We start from the raw sequence: 10,370 nt of genomic DNA on the forward strand, positions 1-10,370 counted from the left end.
TCAGTTGCTCGAGATCCCTGGAAAGATCCTCAGGCTCCTTAAGCTTGGCTCAGTGTTTGCTGTGTGTTCATAGTAGGTACAAAGAACTGTGTACTTATTCAAGGATTGGTTTGGAGGACACTTGCTTTGGAGACTTAATGCTTTGTGGTTTGGATAAATGATAGACCTTTCTTCAAACATCAGGAGTTTTCTTGTCCTTCCAGGTTCTGAAACATCCAGATAAGAAGTTCCAAATTGGCCAGGCCCTCAAGGCCACCGTGGTTGGTCCAGATTCCTCGAAGGCCTTCTTGTGTCTCTCACTCATAGGTGTGGTGATGAAGTGGTACCTGGTCAGGAAGGGAGGGGTGGAAAGGCGTGGGAAGGGGTCTTCTGTTACTGCCCAGATTGAAGGATGCCTTGGGTATTAGAGTCCTCAGAAAGCTTAGTGTGCTTGGTTCCTTCTTGTAACTATTTTCCTGGAGTTTTACTCTCTGGCCTGTGTTACTCCTCTGCTGTCTGAGTCACCTTTACCTACACAGTTGGTTTCATTAGGTCTCAGAAAGGGTTGTCTACTACATAGCCCTGGGATCCTTGACTACATGGCATGCAATCTGGGTCTTCATGATCGTTCTGGTCCATTCAGCCTAGAAACCTGAAGTCTGGGTAGCTTCCTCCCCAGCCGGTGGTTGGTGAGCATTCCACCTTCTTTCTTGGCTCATTTCCTCTTCCCTGAGTCAGGTTCCTTCTCCCTCCAGGTCCTCACAAGCTTGAAAAGGGGGAAGTGGCCATGGGCCGAGTGGTGAAGGTGACCCCCAACAAGGGGCTGACTGTCTCCTTCCCCTTCGGGAGGATTGGAAGCGTCAGCATATTTCACGTGAGCGACTCCTACTCAGAGGCACCCCTGGAAGACTTCACCCCCGAGAAGATCGTCAGGTTGGCTCTGTTTTCTTCCTCTTTTCAGCTCTTTGTGGGATTGCGATATTTGTTTTTTAATTATAGACGTAATACATGATTATGTACCAGAAAAAAAATTGAATAGAAAATGAAAACTTATGTGGCTTCTTTTTTTCTCTGCAACTTTTCACCATTATGTATTTTGGTCCTTGTCTTTCAAGTCTTTAACACATATATAGGTATAATTTCCCTTTATATAATAAAATTTTATTTATATACTGTTCTACAACTTGCTTTTTTCTCATAGCAGCTTCTCATGGATGTTTTTCTTTTCCCAGGCTAATATGTCTAAATCAGCCTTGTTCTTTTACCTTATTTTTAACATATTTTTAGTATTTTGTCGTGTGTTTTTTGTCATAATTTATTTAAAAATTTTCCTGCTGATGAACAATAATGTTGAAGTAAATATCTTTGCATATGTTTCAATGCTGGTGTAAGTATATCTGGGAAATAAATCCCTAGAAGTAGAATGGGTCAAATGATGTCATATATTTTGCCCAAGTGCCCTTCAAAAGGATTGTGTCCGTTTATATCCCGTTTACAGTAAATACAGCTGCTCTTTCCCATCTCGAGCCACCAGCACCTGCCTGGCTTCTCAACCACTGATCAGAGCTGAACAGCACAAAAATATCCAAGGCCTGGGAAGACAAAAGGGAGTCAGGGAGAAATCCCGATCTTCTCTGCTGTCTGTCTCTTAAGGCTTACAAAATGGGGGTGTGAGCTTCAGCGAAATATTTATTTTAGATAGGTTTATTTATAGCCACAGCTAAATGGATTTATTTAGTAACATTCAGTTATAATTCCTCCATTCGTCAAATGTGGATAGTAAATTAATTACCTAAAGGGAGACGATCCCTCCAGGTCCTCTCCTGCTTTAGGGGTTATGATGCCGTGTTATAAAAAGCAGACGCCTGTCATGAGGAAAATTTGGACTGTACCGTTGCTGAGATCCTTTCTACTGCTAAGATTCTATACTTTGTGACTTCAGGCTACTAATTGCCATTTTATATTTTTGGGTCTTTTTTTGTTAATCCTCACCCAAAGATATTTTTCCCATTAATTTTTAGAGAGAGTGGAAGGGAGGGGGAGAGACAGAGAGAGGGAAACATTGACGTGAGAGGCACATCGATTGGTTGCCTCTAACACATGCCCTGACCAGGGCCAGGGATTGAGTCTGCAACCGAAGTTTGTGCCCTTGACTCGAATCGAACCCGCGACTCCATTCCACGGGCTGACGCTCTATCCACTGAGCAAAACTGGCTAGAGTTAACTGCCATTTTAATGAATTGCCATATGTTTGGAAACCCAACCAGAGAGGAAACCCTGCTTACCTCCTGGAAGCCTCCCCCTCTCCGACCTTCCTGCTTGGCTGCCTGAGTCTGCACAGTCCTAGGTCATCCCCTCCTCACAGTTTCCTGTCACTGCTGTTTCTTCACTGAGTCACACACTCCCAGGACCTGACAAAGGGCTGGTCTCATCTCCTAAATACTCACTATAAGACTGCGCCTGCCAGAGGGCTTTCGTGTCTCCTCTTGTTTTCTTCTCTCACACCTTTTGGGTAAGAAGAGGGGATAGTGTTATTTTTACCTGACAGACTAGTAAACTGAGGCTCAGAGATGTGACAGGACTTGTCCAGAGTTCTGCAGGTTTTCAACAGAAGGAAGCACAGAGCCCAGGCCTCCTGTCTCCTCGCTCTTGCCTGTTGGTCGGCCTGTGCAGAGGACACTGAGGCCCTGTGCTATCTCCTGAGATGCTCAAACGTCAGTATTCCCTTCTCGTTTGCTCTCATTCCAGGTGTTATGTCCTGTCCACTGCAGACGAGGTATTGACTTTGTCGCTGCGATCGTCCAGGTGGGTTTCTGTGTTTTGGGACCAGAGCAGGAGGACCACTTAGAGCACTGAAGAGGGCCCCATGGATCTGCTCTAGTCATTGGGCTTCCCGCTTTCTTCTCTGATCGCCCACTGGATAGCTTGCCCTGTTCTTACCCAGAAAAGCCGAGCACATTCAGAGTGCTAGAAGAACCTGTCTGCTAGGCTCTTGTTTCCAGGGAAGGGTTCACACATCCACATGTGGGTATTAAGGTCGCCAGATGGTAGCCCTGGTGAGGGAGATGACTTAGCCCCCAGGGTCCCATAGTAGGAGTGTGTCTGAGGTGGATTGGCCTGAGGTCAGCTTGCTCCATGGTTAGAAATGGATGTTGATAAGGCCAAGGCTTTAGGTTTGAGGCTTGGTCAGCGTCTCCCTGTGTCAGCCAGCTCACAGCCACGTGTCCCTGGCTGACAGGACTTCAGGAGAGAGTAGGGCTGTGCTCTGTGTCGGCGATTTTCAATCGGTGTGTCGCAAGAAATTTTAAGACATGCAATACCTGACCAGTCAGGGGCACTGGCCTCTTTTCCCTCAGATTGTCAGTTTAAAAATGACAATAGCCAACACAATAAATAGCTGTCTGCTGTGAATGAATCAAAATCATACCTATTTTTTTCAGATCAGCCCAAAACCATATTTTTTAGTGTGCCGCAGAATTTTAGTGATTAGTTTATGTGCCATAAGATGGAAAAGGCTGAGAATCACTGCGCTGTGTCGTACTGGACTTATTGGCAGGTCCAGAGTCATATTCTTTGTACATATCAAGTTTGTGTCCCAGGTGAGGGGGGAGGATGGAGGAAAGGGGATTGGAGGTATGTGTATGTAAACCTTTTATTCCTTTAGGACAAACCCAGAGACGAAAAGCAAAGTACCGGATCCCGAGATTAACTCCATCCAGGACGTTCAGGAGGGGCAGCTCCTGAAGGGCTATGTGAAGTCCGTGCAGCCACACGGCGTGCTCCTTGGGTGAGTGGAGTGGAGCCTGGGGCGTGGCCAGGCCAGTGCCCTCCCCGGACCTGTCCTGGCCTGTGGTCCGCTGCATTCCTCGTCACCTTCTCTGAAGGGAATATGAAGAAGGAGATTCTATTTATTTTTTAAAATATATTTTTATTGAGTTCAGAGAAGAAGGAAGGAGGAAAGAGAGATAGAAACATCAATGATGAGAGAGAATCATTGATCAGCTGCCCTCTGCCCGCCCCACACTAGGGATCGAGCCCACAACCCGGGCGTGTGCCCTGACCAGGAATTGAACCATGACCTCCCGGTTCATAGGTCGACATTCAACCACAGAGCCTTGCCAGCCGGGATCCATCAGTCTTTTAAATTCCAAGTTGTTTTTTCTTTTTACTTTAAAAAAAGTTTTGACTTACTGTTGTTTGGTGTTTTGGACAAAGCATATGGCATGTCACTTTTAAATACATGCAGATTTTCTTTGACTTAGTGTTTGATCACTATTTGTAAATGTTCTTTGAAATCATATAATGTTCACAACCACCAGCTATTACAGCCTTCTCTGCTATTACATTTTCTCATTTTTTTCTTGTCTTTCTATACATTGTGATGCCCTGGTGTGGGGTGAAAAGTACCCTGTGATCACATGTTCATTGTGCTTGATAATTTTTTGTCCAGTTTATAAGTTTACAAAGCCCTCTGGATCCTTTTGAATGCCAGGAACTTATGTCTGTCATAAATCCTGGTCACAACTTGGGTGGCTGGGACTCTTGTTGTTGTATTTGTGACCAGAGGACCCTCGTCTCTCTCCTGTCAGCCTTGGCCCCTCAGTGGTGGGATTGGCCCAGTACCCACGTGTCTCCCAGCACAGCCCGTCCGAGAAAGCCCTTTATGAGAGATACCTCCCCGAAGGGAAGCTGCTCACAGCCAAGGTCCTAAGGTAGGTGCCTTCTTCCCTCCCCACCCCCTCAGCCCTTTCCCTGGGAGGAGATTTAGAGTAAACAGACAGGACGGCTTGAGTAGTGGTGGGTGCAGTGTTCTGATGAACAAAGCCCCTTTGTCTGGAACTTTCTCCCTCTGCTCTTAAAAGCAGATGTGGAGACATTTCTCTTCAGAGGCACCTGTTGTTGGGGACAAAATAGGGGAACATCACAGCTGCCTCCTGTATTTACTACTAAGCCTGGGAAACGTGCAAATCGTTCCTAACCATACTAAATGGATTGCAAGATGGGTGGGGCAGGGCCCAGAAAACTGTGGGTCGGTGAGGAGAGGACGGGCTGGCTGCCTGCTGTGCCGTGTGCTCTTCTGTTGCCTTCACTGTCCGCCCTCCCTCTCTTCCTGTCGCAGCGTGAACCACCAGAAGAACCTGGTTGAACTGTCGTTCCTCCCCAGCGACACTGGGAAGCCCGACGTGTTTCCTGCCTCCCCAGGACTGTCACCTCTAAAGCAAGGGGAGAAGCAAGTAGAGGTGGAGGAGAGAGACCACAAAGGAAAAGAAGGGAAGGAGAAGAAGAAGAAGAACCAGAAAAGGAGGGAGCAGCGGAACCAGAAGGGGCAGGAGGAGGCCCAGCTGCCGAGCAAAGAGAAGAAAGAGCCCCAGAAACCACCCGCAGAGAAGCAGGGCAAGCGGCCACATCGGGGGTCGGCAAGTGAGCAGGTACGTCCCCAGGGAGGATGGCCTCCCCACGTATAACAAGGAGAGCGATTCAGAAGCCAAGGGGCAGCTGCCTCGCCTTCTCTCGGACCCAGATTAGTGTGAGTTTGGAGGCTGGGCCCTGGGTCGTGCCAGGAGGGGCGGGGGGGGCGGCATTGCCCTGGGCTGCCCAAGAGTGCTCCTGGGCAAGTGGGGCGGCTCGGCATTTCCTGCCTTCGTCTCAGGAAGGGGCAAACAAGAAGCAGAAGAAGGCCGAGGAGGACGACAGTGGCGTTGAAGTGTATTATCGGGAAGGAGAAGAGGAGATGGAAGAGATCAGTGTGCTGCCCAAGGTGAGGGCGAGGCTGCTCTGGGGAGGGGAGGCCTGGGCTCTCTGGCATCATCCTCTTTCTTGTTTCCTATAAGATATGAAGAGATGGGGCTGCTGGTTTCTTTAGTTGGTCATCAGCTCCCTGGGGACAGGGACTCTGCCTTACTCATTGGGTGTGTTGCATAAAATAAATTGTAATCAGATTAAATTCTAATTTATTAGCTGGAATTGAATTAGATTAGTGGGGTGGGCAGGTAAAGAGGCGGCGTGGTGTTCCCGAGCCCCAGTTCCCCTCTGAAAAGTCAGAACAGTGCTACTTGAACTGAGGACTGGGTATGGAAGGGCTTCCCAGACTTTAGCTATCAGGTCTCTGCCACCCTCAGAACCTTTATCATGTCTGTCCTAGCTTGACTGTTACTTTATACATGTGTTATTTTATATGTGTGTGACATACATATATATACATACATATATTTAAAAATTTGTCACCCAAATGAATTTATTTGCAAAGAAATTTTTTTCTCACTGCTATAAATTTCCCCGGTGGACTGGGTTTGGCCCTGGGAGGAGGGCATGGTGGGAGTCCTGCTCCTCCGGGCAAGATGGGGCTGGGGAACAGGGAGCAGCCTGAGCCGAGTGCCTTCCTCACACACCTCCATGCTCCTCCAGGGGACGCAGACCAGGCCAGCAGAGGTGCCCCGGCTGCAGCTGTCTTCCGGCTTCGTTTGGGACGTGGGGCTAGAATCTCTGACCCCGGCCTTGCCACCTCGAAGAGAGAGCTCAGACAGCGAGGAAGACGAGAAGCCACAGCAAACCACGGTGTCGTATTTTGCAGGGACCCCTTGGTGCCAGTCTCCTATGTCTGTCCTAGCCTGTGGGTGTCTCTTCTGGCAGTGTGGGGCGGTCTCGGGCTAGAGAGTATTTATAGAGCTTGGGGATTGCCCTGCCGACTCTTGGCTTCTATCACAGACCTGCCCAGGGTCTGAGGAGCTGATTACTCACTTGTTTTTGCCTTTCATAACAGAAGAAGAAAAGCAAGAAGGAAAGGGAGCTGGAGAAGCAGAAAGCAGAGAAAGAGCTGTCCCGCATGGAGGAAGCACTGATGGACCCTGGGCGACAGCCAGAGTCAGCAGATGATTTTGACCGACTGGTGCTGAGCTCCCCCAACAGCTCCATCCTGTGGCTGCAGTACATGGCCTTCCACCTGCAGGCCACAGAGATCGAGAAGGCCCGGGCCGTGGCCGAGAGGGCTCTCAAGACCATCTCCTTCAGGTCTGGGCTTCGTCTCCCTGCTTTAGGGAGGGGCCTTTGGACAGGAAGGGCCTTGTCTCCCCAGGTTGCAGTCTGACAGCAGTTGGAGTGGCTGCCACCTGGGGTTCCCGGACTCTCTCTCAGATGTGCCGTCTGTGAAATAGATCTGCTCATCTATAATTTATAATCCTTTTCACTGTTAAGTTAGAGACTTAAATAATGTGCCCAACTTGGAGCAGAAGTAGAATAGAGAACGCAGCTTTCCACATACCTGGGTGAAAACTGCGTGTGGCCATTTTCTAGGCAGAGGGTAGAGTGAGTGCCCTGAAGGCTGATGAAGGAGTGGTGAACCTTTACTTTCATTCTCTTAGTTTGGGGAGAGAAGCAGACCAGAGATTCTGCTCCTTCCAGCTCAGACCTCAGGCCTGATTGAGACCTGGTAGGCTTCCTTCCTGGGAATGGAGGTAGAGCCTCCTTCTGGGAGCCCCAGGCCCCGCAGTCAGGGTGGGGCTTCCTGCTGCTGTGAACTGCAGTGGGACAGGGCCTCTCAGTGCCTGTGCTTGAGGGTGGGAGCTGAGGACATGGTTGGAGCCTGGGGAGGAGGAGGATAGAGTTCCATTCAACATCCCCGGAGTGAAGGGCTCTTTGGGCTGAGATGATGGAACTCATGCACCGACTGCTCTCCCTCCAGAGAGGAGCAGGAGAAGCTGAACGTGTGGGTGGCACTGCTGAACCTCGAGAACATGTACGGGTCTCAGGAGTCACTGACCAAGGTCTTCGAGCGGGCCGTGCAATACAATGAGCCTCTCAAGGTCTTTCTCCAGCTGGCTGACATCTACACCAAGTCAGAGAAGTTCCAGGTAGGACTCTGGGCCTGGTGGCCTGCTGCCAGAGGGTCCTAGCCACTCAGAACCCGTCTCCTGGGGGTCATGGAGGCAGAGGGAAGAATCCCCATGTTCTGGATCCTGTTCTAGTCTTAAGACCTCTGCGTGCCATAGGATTAGTAGGGAGACTCTCCATCTTGTCAGGCCTCCCCATCTCTGGGAGCCTGCCCTCCCCTCAGCAGCTAGAATTGGGCCTGCATAGCAGTTGGCGTCTGTGAGCCCAAGTCTGGCTTCTCACAGGGGAGCTGCCCGTCTTTATTGTTGCCCCCTCTGTCGCATCACCTTCCCCAGCTTGCCTGGTCTTTCCCACAGGAAGCTGGTGAACTCTACAACCGGATGCTGAAGCGTTTCCGGCAGGAGAAAGCTGTCTGGGTCAAATATGGGGCCTTCCTTCTGCGAAGGGGCCAGGCTGGGGCCAGTCACCGTGTGATGCAGCGAGCCCTCGAGTGCCTGCCTCAAAAAGAGCGTGAGTGCCTAGCCCACTCTCGGCCCGATTCCTGAGCACATTGGGCTCGCCCACATCTGGGCACAGGGGTTATGGGTCCCCTCATCTGAGGGTGGTGGCAGGAAGCCTCGTGGCGGTTACATACCTGTCTGTCTCTCTATTGATTGTATGCTCATGCATGTAACGCATGTTGCAGTTAGCACTAATTCTGTTGCCCTTGCCCCCGGAGAGTAGGGTGTCTGCGGTGGGAGTCATAGGTCAGTGCCCATCTGTGTATGTGGCCCTAATCTACCCCACTGACCCTCTTGTCGCTACCTGTGTCTTGGGACACGAGCAGGGAGTCAGGAGTCAGACTCGGTCCCTGTGGCACATTGTGTTGTGGTGCGGGCTCTGCCTGTTTGTGTGTCTGAGTGTCCTCTCCCTGCAGACGTGGATGTGATCTCCAAGTTCGCCCAGCTGGAGTTCCAGCTGGGGGATGCAGAGCGGGCCAAGGCTATTTTTGAGAACACACTGAGCACCTACCCAAAGCGCACGGATGTCTGGTCGGTCTACATCGACATGACCATCAAGCATGGCAGCCAGAAGGAAGTCCGGTGAGAGGGGCAGACAGACCGGGGCTGAATTCCCTGTGGGGGTTGGGGACATTGGCCGAGCAGATGACCAGCACCCACAGCAGCTCCAGCATCCCCAGTTGTCTCACTCTGTCTGGAAAAACAGCTTTGACCTGACACGTCAGGTCCTATGGCATTCACTTTTCCAACTTCTATTCCTGCCTCGGGCCAGCCTCTGGTCGGTGTCTGGAACCTTGGGTGGGAGGTAGGCTGGCCACTGGCCTGGTGTCCGGAGACTTGGGTTTCCCTGATAATTAGCACTGTGCCTGACTCTCACTGTAGAGAATGTTCACAGGCAGAACTCACTGTCCCCGCCGGCATCCCCACAGGCAGGGAGGACTGGAGATGGTAGACTGAGCTCCAGAAAGAACTAGTGCCTCCCCTCAGCCCACCAGTGAGCTTTAAGCAGAGCTTTTCTCACAGATGCGTGCCTCACGTGTGTGCCCTCCCAGTAGCTTTGTCCTGACTTACTGTGTGACTTTAGGCCAGTAAGTCCTTTAACATCGCTGGGTGTCTGTCTGCTCACCTGGACGGGAAGGGTGGTATTCTCTCGCTCTCCGTGGGCACGATGGGAGTGAATGAGGTAGTAAAAGTGAAGCTAGAAGTGGGAGTGCTGGGTGACAGAGGGCCTGCTCCAGAGCCTGAGAGCAAGTGGGGAAGGTTAGCCAGGAGTCGTGTGGCGGGGGACCGAGAGGCAAACGCTGCCCTGCTCTCCTCACAGGGACATCTTCGAGCGCGTCATTCACCTGAGTCTGGCCCCCAAGCGAATGAAATTCTTCTTCAAGCGCTACCTGGACTATGAGAAGCAACACGGCACCGAGAAGGACGTGCAGGCAGTGAAGGCGAAGGCCCTGGACTACGTGGAGGCTAAGAGCTCCGTGTTGGAGGACTAGCTGCAGGCTGGCTCCGGACAGCCCCTGCAGCAGGGCCCAGCCCACCCAAACCTCAGGCACCCGGCAGTTGACAACTGTGTTGCCTGAGGTCTCTATTTATGTGCTGCTTTTTCTGCAGCAACTTTGGGACAATCCTGTTAGGATAAAAAGGCATTTCTTATAAATTCCTTTTTTTACTTTGTTTTGAGTACCAATTTCATGTTTCTCCTTTTCTGAGACTGCTCCGGTTTCTCCTTCATGGGAGTTCCCAGGAGCAGGAGTGGACAGCTGACTCCTGACCATCTATGGCCCTGGCAGGCTCTTGGTATAGCCAGAGGGGTCAGCAGGGTCCAGGAAGTAGGCCCCTTCTTCAGATCCTGGAGTCTCTGGGCATTCTGTTAGCCTCAGCTCAGCCTTGTACCCTTTTGTGGAGGCTGTGAGTTGGGATGGAAGGACAAAGATAGAGCCCAGGAAGGAAAATTGAGGCACCCGAGAGGAAAGCCACCTGGTGATGTCACCTCTCAGCCCAGCAGGGCCAGGTGACCCAACCTCTCCAAATGGGTGTCTCATTGTGAAATGGGGCTAAAAAGTC

General features: G+C 50.9%; 1 protein-coding gene across 2 annotated transcripts in view; it reads left to right on the top strand.

Annotated features, from left to right (window-relative positions):
• Positions 1-9,980, top strand: part of PDCD11 (programmed cell death 11) — a 37,399-nt gene extending 27,419 nt beyond the window's left edge. Inside the window, exons 24-36 of one of the 2 annotated variants that reach the window (XM_059661276.1) lie at positions 204-306; positions 735-912; positions 2,728-2,784; positions 3,644-3,766; positions 4,569-4,691; positions 5,099-5,408; positions 5,630-5,737; positions 6,385-6,534; positions 6,737-6,987; positions 7,658-7,826; positions 8,163-8,316; positions 8,723-8,888; positions 9,628-9,980. In XM_059661276.1, the coding sequence (XP_059517259.1) occupies positions 204-306; positions 735-912; positions 2,728-2,784; positions 3,644-3,766; positions 4,569-4,691; positions 5,099-5,408; positions 5,630-5,737; positions 6,385-6,534; positions 6,737-6,987; positions 7,658-7,826; positions 8,163-8,316; positions 8,723-8,888; positions 9,628-9,799 (2,064 nt within the window). In that variant the 3' untranslated portion in view covers positions 9,800-9,980. The remainder of the gene's footprint in view (positions 1-203; positions 307-734; positions 913-2,727; positions 2,785-3,643; positions 3,767-4,568; positions 4,692-5,098; positions 5,409-5,629; positions 5,738-6,384; positions 6,535-6,736; positions 6,988-7,657; positions 7,827-8,162; positions 8,317-8,722; positions 8,889-9,627) is intronic. The other variant, XM_059661277.1, reaches the window with a different exon arrangement.
• Positions 9,981-10,370: the final 390 nt, after the last annotated feature.

The sequence above is a fragment of the Myotis daubentonii genome, chromosome 13, assembly GCF_963259705.1.
Source record: "Myotis daubentonii chromosome 13, mMyoDau2.1, whole genome shotgun sequence".
Classification (NCBI taxonomy): Eukaryota; Metazoa; Chordata; class Mammalia; order Chiroptera; family Vespertilionidae; genus Myotis; species Myotis daubentonii.